At 41.8% G+C, this 17,744-nt stretch overlaps 1 protein-coding gene across 2 annotated transcripts in view; it reads left to right on the top strand.

The window, feature by feature from the left end:
- Window positions 1-17,744, top strand: part of LOC134804416 (ATP-binding cassette sub-family C member 4-like) — a 58,572-nt gene that overhangs the window by 37,948 nt on the left and 2,880 nt on the right. For both annotated transcript variants that reach the window (XM_063777451.1, XM_063777452.1), the window contains 14 exons: window positions 502-644; window positions 1,030-1,182; window positions 2,055-2,248; window positions 2,681-2,875; window positions 3,771-3,979; window positions 4,991-5,133; window positions 5,722-5,948; window positions 10,101-10,251; window positions 10,793-10,919; window positions 12,895-12,998; window positions 13,387-13,510; window positions 13,777-14,016; window positions 14,326-14,512; window positions 16,751-16,923. In XM_063777451.1, the coding sequence (XP_063633521.1) occupies window positions 502-644; window positions 1,030-1,182; window positions 2,055-2,248; window positions 2,681-2,875; window positions 3,771-3,979; window positions 4,991-5,133; window positions 5,722-5,948; window positions 10,101-10,251; window positions 10,793-10,919; window positions 12,895-12,998; window positions 13,387-13,510; window positions 13,777-14,016; window positions 14,326-14,512; window positions 16,751-16,923 (2,370 nt within the window). The remainder of the gene's footprint in view (window positions 1-501; window positions 645-1,029; window positions 1,183-2,054; window positions 2,249-2,680; window positions 2,876-3,770; window positions 3,980-4,990; window positions 5,134-5,721; window positions 5,949-10,100; window positions 10,252-10,792; window positions 10,920-12,894; window positions 12,999-13,386; window positions 13,511-13,776; window positions 14,017-14,325; window positions 14,513-16,750; window positions 16,924-17,744) is intronic.

Below are 17,744 nucleotides of genomic sequence, written 5' to 3'. Positions count from 1 at the left end.
TATAACCGCGGAGCTCGCCCTATCCTGCAAAAATGCTTATACGGGATGCAACCAAAAATAGTAGGGATCCGTATAAGGGCATATTTGGTATCGTGTTTTAATTGGAAAAAAGTAGAAGAAAAAAAAAAATTAAGGTCAATGTGACTAATTCCGTCATAGGGCCAGTCCCGTCTACTAGCGATTTTTCGAACAACATAAATAATATCGTCGACAAAGCAGCGATTGCTTTAGTTTCAGGAATCCAAAGCAAATGGCGGAATCAGCCACATTGACCTTAATACGATTTTTTTTCTACGGGGCAGGTCGTCCAAGTCAGTAACCCTTCATACAAAGGCCAAACATTTTTCGAGTCAATTTTTTTTTACTCATTCCTAATCAACACACGATACTGAATATGCCCTTAAACGGATCCCCAAATGCGCGCCACGTCTATTTAGTTGTTGATCTACCTGTGAGATAGTATAGTTGAAGATAGCATATCAAATCGATGGCTTGTTTCAGACTGATCGCGGTGATCGGGCCGGTGGGCGCGGGCAAGTCGTCCTTGCTGCACGTTCTGCTGCGCGAGCTGCCGCTCGTGTCCGGCTCCGTGCACATCGGCGGCTCCGTGTCCTACGCGGGCCAGGAGCCATGGCTGTTCGCTGGTAACTATTTCTAAATTACACTACAACTTTTGGTTGGCATTTTTTATATTATTTTTACTCAGAATTGTGTGGTGTTCTGATACTAATACGAGCAAATAATTCCTTATATGACTGTGATAAAAATGATATCCTTGAAAATTAGGAGGCACTTTTTTAATCGATTAATACGAGGAAATCGTGATTCCAAGTATAAAATTAGTATCAAATTCCAACCCAGCTAAAGATTGCACGACGGGCCAACGTGGGCCAGTTTTGCGCTGTGAAGAGTTTAGAGCGTCATTTTAAGTAATTGGAACTGGATGAACGCAGACATTGCAAACATGAAAAATAAAAGATATGCAGAGAAGAGTCATAATTAATTTATTGTAATAATTGTTGTTGTTAGGCAGCGTAAGACAAAACATCCTGTTCGGGCAGCCGATGGACCGGCCGCGGTACAACACGGTGGTGCGGCGCTGCGCGCTCGACCGCGACTTCTCGCTGCTGCCGCACGGCGACAAGACCGTCGTGGGCGAGCGCGGCGTCAGCCTCAGCGGAGGTCGGTCTTAACCCTTTTTAATCCATAGTAGTTTGTGTTACAAGGGATCAAAATGATATACATATTTCCGTCAAGGGCGTACATTGAATCCTGAATTAAGCGATGGATTTTAAAGTAGAATCCTGAGCGTAATGAGGGATTCAAGTGTTAACGCCCAAGACGAAATAATTTTGATACCGTGTGACACATACTGCTTTTCACATCAACTATTGACACAATCTGATGCTTAAATAGATTATTTAAGCTAAAAAAATAATGTGCAAAAAAATGTAAAAATAGTGTGCTAGAACAGAAAATTGTTACTTTGATCCCTCCTAGCAGGGAAGAAATAGTAGTTTGTGTTACAGGGATCAAAATGATATATTTCCGTCAAGGGCGTACATTGAATCCTGAATGAAACGATGGATTCTACAATAGAATCCCGAACGTAGTGAAGGATTCTAAAGGAGAATCCTGAGCGTAATGAGGGATTCAAGAGTTAACGCCCAAGACGGAATAATTTTGATACCGTGTGACATATACTGCTTTTCACATCAACTATGAGGAAAATAAAAAAAACTCAGTGTTGACACTACAAGTGTTGCCACTTTTTCATTTCTACTCTTTTTTGTCAGGCTGTACATACCATCGTATGTACAGCCTGACAAAAAAGTTCTTGTAGCATTTCTTCATAGTTAATTATATTAATATTTTATACTGGCAATGAAATGTCCTTGAACAGAAAAGTGCCACTTTGATCCCTCCTAGCAGGGAAGAAAAATCCATTTTCTTATTAGATGATGTGAAAAAGCCTTTTTCCGAATAGGTGATGTGAAAAAATAATTCTTAACCAAAATATGTAACCCCACAAATTAATCCTAGGCTTGTTACAGGCCAGCGTGCGCGTATCTCCTTAGCGCGCGCCGTATACAAGCGCGCCGACATCTACCTGCTGGACGACCCGCTGTCGGCGGTGGACGCGCACGTGGGACGACATCTGTTCGAGTCCTGCCTCGTTGGCTATCTGCGACACACCACGCGCGTGCTTGTCACACACCAACTGATGTTTCTCAGAGACGTCGATCAGGTAATAGTGAAATAATTGACCATCTAAAGACCCATTACGTCTGATCATTTAGTTTTTTTGATGACTAATTTATATTTGCCAGCGAGGAATATTGACGTTGGAAGCGGATTCCACTTCTTATGTTGCACCTAGACCTGACTAAAGTGCCGCGAATGCACATGTTAACGAAATTAAGGCAAACTGTATTGTAAGTCTGGGTTACTTTGTAAGATGTGCAACTCGCCTATAATGCGCTAGCTAAATGGCGTTGTAGCGGCGTATTCGCCGGTTCTATACGCACGTTGTTAAATTACTCGATGCGTCTTAAAGATATAGGCTCAGCCTAGTTTAGTACTCTTTTGATACTGCTGTGTGATGATAGCATGTTTCTAGATTAATAAAATGATAATTATTCTTAATTAGCTGCTATTAAATTTACATGAATGTTTCCAGATAATAATATTGAAGAACGGCGCCATCGCCGCGGCGGGCAGCTTCGAGACGCTGAGCGCGTCGGGGCTGGACTTCGCGACGCTGCTGGCGCGCGGCGAGGAGGAGGAGCGGCCCGCGCCGGAGCCCGCGTCCGCGCTCGACATCGAGGACTCGCCGCACGGCAGCTTCCGTAAGCGGCAGATGAGCATACACTCCGTAAGTTTACCAGAGTCCTACCACGCTAAGTACTACGCTACGCTACTACGTGTACGCTAAGTGCTCCTACGTGTTATGAATGCATTGGTTAGGATGATATTCCATCTGTCCAATATCTTGGTCCAATGTGTATTTGCATCTCACATTTTGCTTAATGAGATAATGAGAGAGTGAGACGCAATGATATTGGACAAAGAAATTGGATAGGTGGAAGGTGGAATACCATCGTTACTCTTCAAGTGCGGCAAAATTACCGCGGTCAGAGTGTCTGCTGACGAACTGTATTTTAAAAGGTGTTTAAATACTTAAAATTAAAAATTGTTTATTATTCTACAAAGTTAAATTAGGAAACATAAATAAAGTGACATTGAATTGAAATTTAAATGGTACGTAAATAAACAAACATTTTTTTCTCAATATTCTTGAAACAAATGCTCGCACGTTCCGTCGAGCTGTCGCCTGCGGTATTTTCGGACCGTTACGACCTTACGACCTTCAAATCTTTGAGAAAAGAGCGTACTCCGATCTTAAAGGTCGTCAACGCACTTCAACCCCTGACGGGTTGCGGGTGTCCAATTGTCCACGGGCAATGGTAATCGGTTAACATCAGGCAGTCTGTCTGCTCATTTGCCTCCTATATCATAAAAAAGTGTGTGTGTCAGCTCCGACGCACGACTGGAGTTTACTCTTTGTTGTTGACATTGAATAAATAAAGTGTTTCCATACAGCCGTTGCTGGTGGATGCGAAAGATAAGTTGCGCACGAAACATAAAGTAGCCTGTAACGTGTAAGTAACGTGTGACATGATTTACCTCCCATAAATTTTCATACCCGGGCTTATATTTGAAAATCGATTGTCAAGGAATAAACTCCAATAAACTCGTTATTGTTGTAGGTAAGCTCCGTGGATAATCTGACAGCGACAGCGCCGCCGGAGGGCGGGCGCGAGGAAGCAGAGATGCGGTCGGCAGGCGCTGTGTCGGCGAAGGTGTACGGCGCGTACCTGGGCGCGAGCGGGCACGCGCTCGTCGTCGCGCTCATGGTGTTCGTGGCGGTGCTTGCGCAGCTGTTCGGCTCCGGCTCCGATTGGTGGACCAGCTACTGGTAACTTACTTACTTACTGCTTACTGCTAGCCTTTCTCCGCAGACGTTTTGTCTGGTTGCCCTTGGCATAGGCCTCTCCCATATTCCTCCACGCGTCCCTGTCCAGAGCCTGTCTGGTAACTTAATCTACACCAAATATACATAAGATTGGTATCCTATCCTATTTCTTTGTCCAATGTGTATTGCGTCTCAGATTTTCCATAATGAGAGAGTGAAACGCATTGACATTGGACAAAGAAATTGGACAGGTGGAATACCACCCTAAGGCAAGTCGAATATTAACTGAATAGATATGATTCTATAAACCTACTGCATAAATCTGTAAACTGGTTTAAATGAAATGGTACATAATTGGTATAGACCAACCGCTTAAATGAGTCCTCGACTAAGGGCGGCGGGGAAGGTGCGGGCGCCGTACGCTTGCCGCCCACTTACAACAGCAACTTGTGAATCCTTTCCTTGTTCCTGATTTTCATCATCACTGTAAAGCGTGTTCTTTTAGTCTGCCTCTTGAGCAAAACACCTTATCTAGTCAAAGGGCGTCCTAAGCTTAAGTATGTTTAACGCATTCACTGCCAGGGGGCGTGGCCTAGGAACAAACTTGTATGACGGTGGACGCACATGTGCTTCGGGGGCAGTGAATGTGTTAATGAACTGTGGTGTATTTATTTGAATAAAATACGATGATAAGTATTGAGCATTCAGCTAAACTCTAAATCATAATTAGATTCCAACAAAAGTAAGACAATGTTGCCACTGCAATAATTTGTTTGTAAAATAGTAAATTCCTTTTTATAAATAAATACGCTAAGATAATTTATTTATTGGTAATTTTACTCCTACGATTTAAAAAAGTACTTTTATTTACTTATTTTTACATAAATACAAGACGCGTTAGTAAAAAGTGACAACATTGTCTTACTTTTTTTGGAATCTAATTATGATTTAGAGTATAGGTAAAACTACATGTTTTTAGTCGTATAGTTTTATAATAACTTGACGTGTGTTCAGGGTTAAAATGGAGGAACTGGAGGGGAACCCCGGCTTACAGCTTGCAGCAACCAACACCACCCTCGAGCGGATGGGGCTGGTCGACAATGTCCTGTTTGGGGACGGGCCGCTCAGTCGATACAATTGTATCTATATCTACACTGGTAAGTTTCCTAAAATCACTGAAATATATTCTAAAATAGTCATACACGTAAAATTGTGTCAAGATGTTTTTTTTATTAAAAAACGATCGGCAATATCAGATAGCCGATACTCTTATTTATGATGATGATGGATATAAAGTATAGCGTGCGTGGAATGATCATGATAGATACATAATAAAAACTATGGCAGTTGTCACACTGCTTCTCACTTCGAAGCGACGTCCGATGCTGCGTTTTTTAACTTTGTACTGTAGATTCATGATTTGTATGCATAATCCGCATGGATTCACCTGTGAAGAATCCGTGCGAAGGTGCGCATGGCACGACGATTCGTGCTTTCGGACGGAGATACGGTGCGAGCCGCAGCGTATGACACACCGAGCTCCGTAGCACAAGTATACATGTATTTTTGTACAAGTCGCGATTAGTCGCGCACCGCAGCTCCGGACGAAGATACGAAGCAAATCGCACCACCGTCAACGTACCATCGTCGCCGCACGTGGATTCGTCAATTTGCACTGCGCAACGAATAGCGGCGGCAGTGTAATAACCGCCTACAATGATAATATATAATGGAGTTAATTTCAGGTATGGTGGTCGCGTTGGTGGTGATATCGCTGCTCCGCTCGTTCATGTTCTTCTCGATGGCGATGCGCGCGTCCACCCGGCTGCACAACAAGATGTTCTCGGCCATCACGCGCGCGCCCATGCGCTTCTTCCACGTCAACCCCTCGGGCAGGATCCTCAACCGGTTCTCTAAGGACATGGGCGCCGTGGACGAGGTGCTGCCCGCTGCGTTGCTAGACGTTCTTCAGGTGGGTTTCATTTACCAACATTATTTTTTGTAAGGCTGTATTTGATACACATGGATTTTTTCCGTCTTCTTTTTAAGTTCTCGCTTCCAGTAAGGGCGGCCTACAGCTCTTATTGCTTTGTTTTATGTTTTGCGGTGGATGGACTTCTTCTTCTTCTTCTTTCCATCCTGTTACCCCCTGCTGGGGTGTAGGGCTCGAATCTTTTTCTTCCACTGACTCCGGTCCTGGGCAGCTTGGGTAGCCTCCTCCCACCCCATCCCCAATACACCCAGCTCTTGCTCCACAGAACGGCGCCAAGTAGATTTAGGGCGACCATGTTTCCGTTTGCCGGGCATCTTCCAGGTCAGGGCCACTTTGGATAGGTGGGTGTCAGGTTTCCTGAGGATATGCCCAACCCAATGCCATTTCCGCGTCTGGATCTCCTTGTGTACGGGTGCTTGTCCGGTTATTCTCCATAAGTGAGCGTTTGTGATCCAGTTAGGCCAAAAGATACGTAGGATTTGCCTTAAGCATTTGTTCACAAACACTTGGAGTTTTGTCATTAGGTCTTTGCGGACAAACCAGGTTTCGCACCCGTACAGTAGCACGGCCTTTACATTCGAGTTGAAGATCCTCACTTTAGTTCTTCTCGTTAGGATAGAGGAGTTCCACACAGGTTTAAGCTGGCTGAATGCAGCTCGGGCTTTGTTTATTCGAGTTTCAATGTCAGCTTCCGTTCCTCCACTTTGGTCGACAATACTGCCCAAATAGCAAAAGCTCGCCACTTGTTCGATCTGGTTTCCCTTAATCAGCAGCGGAGTTGAATCGGTGGTATTCTGGCGCATTTCCTTTGTTTTCTTGTAGTTAGTGCGCAATCCTTCCTTTTCAGCCTCCTCTGCTAGATCTTCCGCCTTGTCTTGGAGTTGCTCACGCGTGGTTGCTATAAGACAGAGGTCATCTGCAAAGTCGATATCCTCGAGGTCTTTTCCAGATGTCCAAGGCAAGCCTCTTCGACCTTTGCTGGTAACCCTGCACATCACGTCGTCGAGCACCATCAAAAATAGCAGTGGGGAGAGCAAACAACCCTGTTTGACGCCTGCTGTGACATCTATACTCTCAGTGAGTTTACCCTTGTGGAGCACTCTACACGACGATCCATGGTAGAGTGCTTTGATAATGTTGATCAGCTTATCTGGCACACCGTTAAGCTTCAGAACCCTCCATATGCTTGCCCATTTTACCCTATCGAATGCTTTTTCAAAGTCCACGAATAGGGTAAAAACCTCACACTGCATCTCCTGACATTGTTCTAGGACCATTCGCAAGAGGTTGATCTGGTCCGCACATGAACGCCCCGGCCTAAATCCTGCCTGTTCTTCTCTGAGCTTGCTGTCAATCACTTTTGCCACCCTCGAGAGTAAGATCTTGCACAGCACTTTAGAGCAAATGGGTAGCAGATTTATACCCCTCCAGTTAGAGCATTGGGATAGGTCTCCTTTTTTGGGTAGTTTTATAATAATGCCTTCCTTCCATGATGTTGGTACCTGCTCTTGCTCCCAAATGCGCGTCAGTAGTGGCTCGAGAATTTCACCGGTGAGATTTACATCCACTTTCAGAGCTTCCGCCGTGATCCCATCGTTACCGGGTGCCTTGCCAGATTTTAACGTAGTAACTGCTTTGATGATCTCGCTTATGCTCGGAGGGTCTTCATCAATATCGGGCAGAATCTGGCTATGTACGACTGTAGTCTCCAAAGAAGTCGGGGCCCTAAACACCTCAGCGAAATGCTCTCGCCATGTACAAAGCTGCTGCTCCAGAGTTACCTGTAACTTTCCGGCTGCGTCCTTCAGTGGTTTGTCAGCGATAGGCTTATTGCAGAGAGTCCTTGCAGACTTATACAACTCCCCCATATTTCCTGAGTACGCAGCCAGCTCCGCCTTTTGTGCTATCGCTTCCGTCCAAGTACGTTTGTCTTTTTTGAGGTTGCGCTTGATTTTTGACTCGCATAAGTAGTACTCGTACGCTAGCTCTTCCTTAATTTCTACGGACTGCGCGGAGTTAATTCGTTGTTTCTTTTCGTGCCTTGCCTGGATCATATCCCAAGTGGTTCCTGAGATCCACTGCTTCTTTGGCTTTCGCTCGTATCCGAGCACAACCTCGCAACTTTTCCGAAAAGCGTCTCTAACGGAGTTCCAATGTTCTTCCAGGGCAACCTGAGTTTCACTTATATTCTCGCCACGCGCGCGGAGTTCGTTTTGAAAACGTAACCTTGTGGGGGATTTTTGGAGCTCCTCGATATTGAACCTGCGATTTGCTGACTTAAAGCTCTGCTGGATGCTTGCCACTTTAAGTTTGATTTTGGCGACAACTAGGTGGTGATCACTGTTTATGTAAGCGGTGGATGGACAGTGGATGGATTTTACAGTGATCGCTAAAAGAGAATATAAAGCCAGTTTAAGAAATTTAAAAGTATTCGACTTTCTTAACCCATTCATGGCCACGAACCGTTGAGTGTACACAATACGCCGGGCCACCATACAAACCGTTTTTAGCTAAAACGTATGACTCAGCTTATGGGTCTCGAGCCTGGCGCGCACGGTAAATAAATCGCCGCTTATGAAGCCGGCCAGTTGAACAGCATTATGCAACATTTTTACTAACCACCGTTTTTCTGTGCCTATCAAAAAAAAACTAATTACTTGTTGCAGTTTGGTTAGGCGGGTTCAAATTCCGGTAATCCATAGCCATGGTCACAAAATACGAAATCACTAAACAGCACAGGAGGAGTATAAAGTCGCCCACGAATAAATCGTGACTAAATAATATTTCCCATGTCACTCCAAAATACATCTCTAATAGGGGGGATGGGATGAATCACTTCTTGAACTCTTGTGACAAATACCACATGAACGATAATACCGCCGCCGCCGCTCGGATGCATTCCTTGTTTATTGTCCAAGTGTGTCCGATAAGCTTACACCTGGTCGGTCATTTATCTTTGTTTTGGTAAACGCCATTATATTAGTAATAATAGAGAACTTAAAATGTATTATAGTACTTACTTTCTAATCTGCCGTAGAAACCACGATGTTTTAAAGAACTTGTAAATATTTGTCACAAACTGTTTGTAATACAATACATATTAGTTAGTGATGACTGTTTCAACCGCCTTGTTTTATATTGAAACGAAAAAAAATGAACCTTAACATCATTGTTAGTAGGTATGTGCCTAAGATACAATACAACGATCACCAAATATTATGACATAGTACAGTGGGAGAAAATCCTAGTTGCCTTACCCCTCATACAAAACAAAATATTATTATACTACGGTTTGGTTCCTACAAAATGTGGCTTACCATCATCCAAACAGTAATCGGTTGTAAAATGGTACAATATCAAACAGCTTCAACATGAAATAAGCTTTAAAACCAGCCAATAACGTTTATTTTAGCCTGCTACGGAAACATTAGTAGTTTTTACAAGTAGCGCCAGGCCACGGTGACCCATACCTTGAGCCATGTCAATAACTTCTGAAATATATATATATATTTTGTGTTTTTTAAATATGGATTTTTCTGTTTGCTTGCATCGCACATGTATCTAGAATTTCAGTATATTTACTATATTGCACTGATAGTAAACCAAACTTGAATATTCTAGACCCTGTTTTCATTAAAAAATACGTGTTTATAATTTTTTTACCTAATATACCGTATAGAAATGGTTGTTAGCTTATATGATACTTACGTTATTACATCAAATTACGTTTCGTTTAAGTTTAAATCAGAATTTATTCAAGACTCACATGTGAGTCACTGGCCCTGCGGAACTGTTTGAGCATGACCCATACGCTGAGTCGCTGGCCCTGAATGGGTTAACTGCGTGTTAGCAGGGTATTGCGAATAAACTACGCTTATGCGAATAAATAATTATATGACTTATGATTGAGATAGCTAATTAAATATAAATATTTAAAAAATCTAGCTATTAGTTCTCCGACTGCCCGTTATGTCGATATATTTTGTGAATTTACGGGTCACTTTAGGAAAACGCTATTTTTACGATGTCTATTTGATTCTGCAGACACAAATAATAACGTTAGTTTTTGTTTACCTGTTTTGTCGTTCCGTTTGTTTCTTTTCATTCTCAATTATTTTCTTATTTGTGTAGATTGGGCTGTCCCTGATCGGTATAGTGGTTGTGGTGGCCGTGGTGAACTACTGGCTGCTGCTGCCGACGCTGGTGATCGGGCTCGTGTTCTACGGGCTGCGCATCGTCTACATCGCCTCCTCGCGCAGCATCAAGCGCCTCGAGGGTGTGAGTGAGTCATCTCTGAGACGCCGCTCATTACTATACTGTGTTAATGTGGAACATCAAAGTACATGCACCTATTTCACTAACTTGACAATTTACTGTACATTTCTAAGCCGGTGAGTAATGACGGTACCTAGCTTCAATGTTTACTTGTTGGACCAGCAAAGTAATTTAATTGTAATTGCCAGTGAACTGTCATTGTTGGAATGGTGAAATACGGGCCAAAATATCGAATAGCCATGTGATGTGTAGTTGTGAATCCGATAACACGGCAACTTAACGTAATCGCAGACGAATACCATTACGTTAACGATTCTCTAAATTTCTTGATGTTCATGGACTTCATGGTATTATTTCAATACGCTTCTGTCGTAACATGAACGAGAACGGCTTCGATAGCCAAACTACTTATATTTGAAACCTGAAGACCGCTATTTTCAACCTTTTCTTATATTTCTTTACTCATATTATTAAGCAACGAGTCCGCAAAAAACTATCGTACGTAGTTTGGTAACGCGCGAACATTCTACAGTAGCATTTCTCCCCAGCTCGAAGTCCGGTGTTCTCGCACCTCAACGCGTCGCTCCAGGGCATCACCACCATACGCGCTTTCGGCGCGCAAGAAGCGCTCGTGCGCGAATTCGACAACCACCAGGACCTGCACAGTTCCGCCTGGTTAGTACCTACTCAATGCGGCGCTTCAGTTGTAATATCGTGTATGGGCCGTGTATGGGTATGGGTGTACGTGCAATATTTTTTTTATTATTATTGAGAGCCTGTTGTGTTCCACTGCTGGGTAAAGGCCTCTCCCCTTTTTTTCCATTCCTCCCGGTTTTGAGTCATCTCGGCCATTCTTTTTAAATAAAATAAAGCAGCGAAACCTAATGCTTGCACTTTTCCAAGCTTAAGGTGGATGTCTAGGGCTGTCCTGCCGACTAACCACCAAAAGATGGCGTGACTGTGCACAATTTTCGAATTATCACTATCATTTCCAAAACTCAAACATTTTTAAGACGTGTTGATATCATGCGTCGACAACAAAAAATATGACGTTTAAATCTAAATATATTTACACTCAACAGTCTGTAAATTTCATCAAAAATTTGTAAAAACTGTAAAATATTGCAATGTCTTGCATTCACGCACACTTACGTCAAAGACATATGTAACTCCGTATAAGATGAATAAAGTCTAAGGAAAAAACATGCCTCGGAAATCAAGAAAAAGTCATTCTCGGATAGATGGCGCACACACCTTTGGCCTATGCTCGGCTAGATGGCGGTGACGACACCGTTTCATATTTAACAATTTTAACACATAGGTATCAGTGAATGAACATGGGTGAAAATGATATAAAAATAATACAATCATTTATCCATATACGAGTATATACATTTTTTAAATAGTTTTATACGTTTTCATTTTGAGTTTTAGTCGTTTTTCGATAGATGGCAGTAAATTTACTGTGACTACAAAATTTACTATGACAGGACCCCTCTATACTATCTATTCTATTTGCTTACGTACTTAAAGTCACCTTAAAGTCAGTGTCAAATGTCAGCAGATTCGTAATGTTACAGTAAAGTCACCTAGAGGGCGAAGCGGATTGAGCAACGATTGAGACTTTGACAAGGCACTTAGAACCAACTGATATTTTCAGACACTAGTTGCTAACAGCATGAAGATATATAGCATAGATTGGACATGGGGAGCCGACCATATCCCCTCTTCCCTTCTTTTTGGTACACGGCACGATCTCGTTGCTACCGGTCCAAATCAGCATATTATTTGGTAATAAGGGTATGCAAGGCATCTAACATAACCAATAAAACCTCCATGAACAGAAATGTGAGACATATTTTATAAGATTTGACAGTATCCATGAAGAATCTTCAGATATATAAACGGCAATTAAGCCACCAGTATTGGGTTGCCTATAATCATATGCCCACTTCAATTAACAATGAAACTATTTTTCCGTGAATGTACTCGTAAACCCCTATCCGTTAGTATGCGATTCATTAATGGACGCACCATGGCCCAAATCGGGACACGGTTCTTTTGGACAACCGTATTGTGTGATCTAAAAAAGCGCTACGGCTTTTCAACTATTATCTTCAAATTAATAATAAGAGTACAAGTATCCCGTTTAGAGGTTACTCTGGCGGGGTTAGTGATAATGTTAAAAGTATAAATGTTATAATGTACGAGAACCAATGAAAATGTTTAAAAATTTATAAATACTTAATTTTAATTTTGCGATTATTATTACCGACCACCATTCCTTACTTTTTGAACTGGTAACATATTAACAAAGATTCCTTGAAATGGTTTATAATAAGCTAAACACTATATTTTCTGAATTAGATATCCTTACGTTATTACCATCTATCGAGCAAATTAGGCACTACTTAAGTTAGGTCACCTATGTTAAAGTGAATGAATTTTTAAATAATATTATTGAATAACTGGTAATTATTTACCACTTTGCTAAAACAAACGATCCATATTACCTAAATATCAAGGTTTAAAGTGCGGGAAGTCAACTTATTAAGAGAAAATCTGTAAATACAATTGTATGAAATTCGGACAAGGAGCCACCTTAAGCATGTTTATACTACTTAGTGAGTGCTATCTGCTTATTTTGCAGGTACTTATTCATCGCAACATCCCGTGCGTTTGGATTCTGGCTGGACCTTGTGTGTGTCGTATACATCGCCATCGTTACTCTCAGCTTCCTCGTACTTAATTCAGGTAGTATGTTTACAATGTTTGCGCTGATTAACGCATACATTATCATTTAAGAACTTCGCCCAGGGGTTGTACATTACACTATAAATCATATTATGCTATTCAGACACTGTTTGCAAGTCAAGCGAACGCTTGAATGAACGTATGCGTTTAAGGCACTGGCTGAATTTCAGCACCTGGCGAAAGTTCGTAAAAAATATGGGGCATTATCTATGAAAAGGGACCTTATTGTCGATGGCGCTTACGCCGTACCGCGTCGCGCGGCATTGTATTTATATCGGAGCATAGTTCATAATGGCGTAAGCGCCATCGACAATTAGGTCCCTTTTCATAGATAACGTCACATATAAGCAATGTGTATTCATTAAAACTTATTCTGTTTTGTACACAGTTGGCCAGTTTAGCGGTGGTGACGTAGGTCTCGCTATAACGCAAGCTATAAGCTTGACTGGTATGTTCCAATGGGGTATGAGGCAATCTACGGAATTGGAAAATCAAATGACCAGTGTAGAAAGGTAAATGTACATCTAACATCTGCTTAAATATATGAAGTGTCTTTAATTAAATAAATACGTTGGTTGTGTTGATATGTTATAACCGGGAACCAATTCGTTTGTTCGTTCATCTATTTGCCTCAATAAAATATGTAAGAGCAATAAATTAAAAGGCAAGGAGACGAACAAATGATTTGGTGATAGGCTTTCTAATCTTATACTGAGACAGAGACGTCGTCATGGCAACAAGAATAAGTGGTTTGAGCAAAACATTGCTATTTGTGTAGAGTGGACGAGTACTCAAAGATTGAGTCGGAGCCGCCGCTGGTGTCGGAGGGTAGCCGCAAGCCGCCGCCGTCGTGGCCCGAGGAGGGGCGCGTGGAGTTCCGGCACATGTTCCTGTACTACACGCCCGGCGAGCCGCCCGTGTTGCGCGACCTCACTCTCACCATCCAGCCGCGCGAGAAGGTCGGCATCGTCGGCCGCACCGGCGCCGGCAAGTCCTCACTCATCAACGCTCTCTTCAGGTAACACTCCCTCTTTAAAACAAGGCCTAACTCATTAGCAGACAAACCAATCTCAAAGCGTTCAACGGGTTAACAACCTTTCAACTTTTTTTGTTACATGGTGTTAGTACTTATGTAGTATCCTTGCGCTCATAAATCACTATATAAAACAAAGTCCCCCACCACGTCTGTCTGTTGATAAACACAAAAACTACTGAACGGATTTTCATGAGAAAGGTTTAGGTGTATAATTTGTTAAGGTTTACCCTTGCGAAGCGTGTCTCCAAATACAGTGTCTGTTTAGTCTATGATATTTTCAAATCGCTACAGGCTGGCGACGATAGAAGGCGAGATCATAATCGACGGCCGCGAGACGTCCGCCCTGGGTCTGCACGAGCTGCGGAGCCGCATCTCCATCATCCCACAGGAGCCGGTGTTGTTCTCCGGCACCATGCGCCACAACCTCGACCCCTTCGACGAGTACCCCGACCACGTGCTGTGGCGCGCTCTAGAGGAGGTACGCGAGCGAGTATTCACATGTAGTCTTCGTTGACACTCGCACTCATGGTGAACAACACGACCTGTACCCACATATGCACATTATAAAACTCATCACTTTTATCATATGGTTCATTATATGTGACGTCCCACGGTCAAAGGTACCTTATGGCGGGTATGGAGTTATGCATCTCCCAGTAATCTACAATAAATAAGCTATCGATAACACAAAAGATCAACCTTCTAGGTTGCGTAGTTACAGAGATATGATTTTTTGAAAATAATGTTGTGAAATGAGCAACTTTACGATAGAGAAGTTTTAAGTTTAGCCGCCTAAAAAACTATGTTCCTGAAGTAAGTTACATAGTTGACTACAAATAATAATACCTTATATATCTGAGATTAAAAAAATATTGCGACTTGTTCTGTAATGCAAATAGAAACTTTTGATATCAACTGATTTATGTGTATACTAACCAATCTCTTGAAAATAAAGTTTTATTTCATTTTCACGATTGATTGCAATGAGCTCTCAAGATTTAAATTTTATCTATTAGAAAACGACACTGACAGACAGTTTAAGCAAAAAACAATACCGATTTAGAGGTGAAAATGTATTTTCTGACTTTTTCATATAAAATCACAAAATTGAATATTTTTACTTTTAATGTGACACACAATCAATTTTTCTGAGCACATATGAAAGAAATTCTGTCATTCAAATGAAATAAATCCTAAAACCCCAACTAAATACTATATTTAACCCCTTATGCCACTTTAAACTTACATAACAATAACAGTATTTGCTCCATACATTTACGAAAAGGTACCTTATGGAAATAAATCTAATAATACATCACTACAAAATATCAATCATATTACAGTTTATCTTTTATGAATAGAAAATATTAATTTACATTAAACTGCCCCAAATTTAATTAGTTCTTCGTCATAATAATCTCAAAAAAAACCAATAATTTGTATATAATGAAAAGGTACCTTGTGATTAAGTTACATGATGAGGCATGATGATGATGATGGAACAGTTAGGATAAACTAATAATATTTTGGTAATGGTATAAATCGTCTATTTCTTATCAATAATATATTTCGGTTGCTATTGAAGATAGCGGCATTGAGGTTCAATGACCTCGATATTCCATAAGGTAATGCGTCGGGTATTGGCATTTTTCAGCAAACCAATGGCTGATTTACTGCATGCGACCAAACCAAATGAAGATTATTCTAGTTAAGAAAGACTTGACGAGAGTAACTTTGGTATAATAGCAGGCTACTTGGATTTGTGATGTCGGTCGATGTACGGTTATAATATTTGCTGGGCCCCCCGACCAGAACTGAAATTATCAAATTAGTTTTGCAGAATGCTAATACAGTTCTCTACCAAACTTCTTTTCCCGTATTGACTAGTTTTTTGGGAATTTTCAATCTTTTTTCCATAAGGTACCTTTTCTACTACTACTAAACTCTGAGACGACATTACTAGGCTTATTACTAACTTATAACAAAAATAAAAACAGGTAAACAAACGTTACGCATTAAGGTTTCAGATCACACAATAAAAAAAAATTGAGCATTTTTTCACCTCTTTACAAAACATTTCATATCTCCGAAACTAGAAACCCTCATAAGGTACCTTTTCCCGTGGAACGTCACATATTTATTCATGACCATTAAAATTAATCTAGTACCATAAAAAAATACATGATAGATATTGAATTCATATATAAAAATTGTATTCTGAAAATGTACCTGAACCAAATAATAGGGAGGGTGCATGAACTATAAGGGGCAGCACAATAGCCGTCAGATTTTTGGCGCGAGATTTTCCAATGTTCCATAAGATGGCAGAACCCTCTATGCACGAGAACGATAGATGGCAGCACTTGCTTTGACAATGTACATGTGTACAATGGCATACCCTCCAACGCGCACGGTCCCTATATGAATTTGTTGGACAAAATTCATAGATTAATTTTGATTAATGTAAAAAGATGGTAACGCAGTGCTAAATGCCTTTTTCATACAAATCGGGGGACAATCAAGGATTAACTAAGTGGCTACAGTGATTAAAGATATTTATATTTGTTATTGCTACAACAAAGCTATCGGAATTGATAGCCTAATCTGTAAATGCACTATCTCGATTCAGATTTTTCGTGCGAGATCTTGAATTGCCAATCTTGGTTCGAGATTGGCAATCTAGAGATAGCCTTTAAAGTGTTATTGCATTGTCCAGGTGGAGATGAAAGAAGCGGTGATGGAGCTCGCGGCGGGGCTCAGCTCGCACATGTCGGAGGGCGGCGGCAACTTCTCCGTGGGGCAGCGGCAGCTCGTGTGCCTGGCGCGCGCCGTCGTGCGCCGCAACCGCCTGCTAGTGCTCGACGAGGCCACCGCCAACGTCGACCCGCAGTAAGGCTCAAAACGCACTGCGATTCATTTCTTGCCTAATGCCCAATGTCATTGCGTCTCACTCTCTTATTAAAACAAAATGGGAGACGCAATACACATTGGACAAAGATATTGGACAGATGGAATACCACTAGCCACATATTGATTTTAAACCGAGCGAGGTGTCCATAATTATGACATCAGCAGACATGTTGCCAGGCCTCCGTCACACGCTCAAGGCCACGCGCTATATGCCTACCGCTCGGCGTATCGTCGACGATACAACCGACAGAGGGCCGCCGAACGCCCGCCTCAGCGCTCGCACCGCATTGCACCGCGCGTTTCCCGCGCTTATGCTTCGAAATGCGGAAACCACGTAATTATTGTGCAGTAGATGGGTGAAAAAGTCAAAAAAACAAAGGAAAAAGCCTATAATAAAAATTCATCTTTTTATGGCGGGCTAAAGGTCCCACCTGAAAGTTTAATAATTATATTGAAGGGTTAGAAAAAGTATTATTAACCCCTGGAACGCCGAACCGACAAACGTACTTGTACCCGTCAGATGCCTAGTGCCGGATCCGTCCCATCCCCCTCAACTGCCGGAGGGTCTTCAATTTTTGTACCCGTCAACTGCCGCGATCAAAAAAAAGTGATATTGTGCAAATGATATAAAACTCTATTTGTAAGTGTTTAGATCTCAAAATTGTAAAAATATAATACAATAAATTTGGTGACTGATAAGGCACAAGGCAGTTGAGACACTTTGTACAGATCTGGGACTAGGCAGTTGACGGGTACAAAAATTGAAGACCCTCCGGCAGTTGACAGGACTGGTACGGATA

Source organism: Cydia splendana, chromosome Z, assembly GCF_910591565.1.
Source record: "Cydia splendana chromosome Z, ilCydSple1.2, whole genome shotgun sequence".
In the NCBI taxonomy this organism is placed as follows: Eukaryota; Metazoa; Arthropoda; class Insecta; order Lepidoptera; family Tortricidae; genus Cydia; species Cydia splendana.
This window is presented reverse-complemented; position numbering and strand designations above follow the sequence as displayed.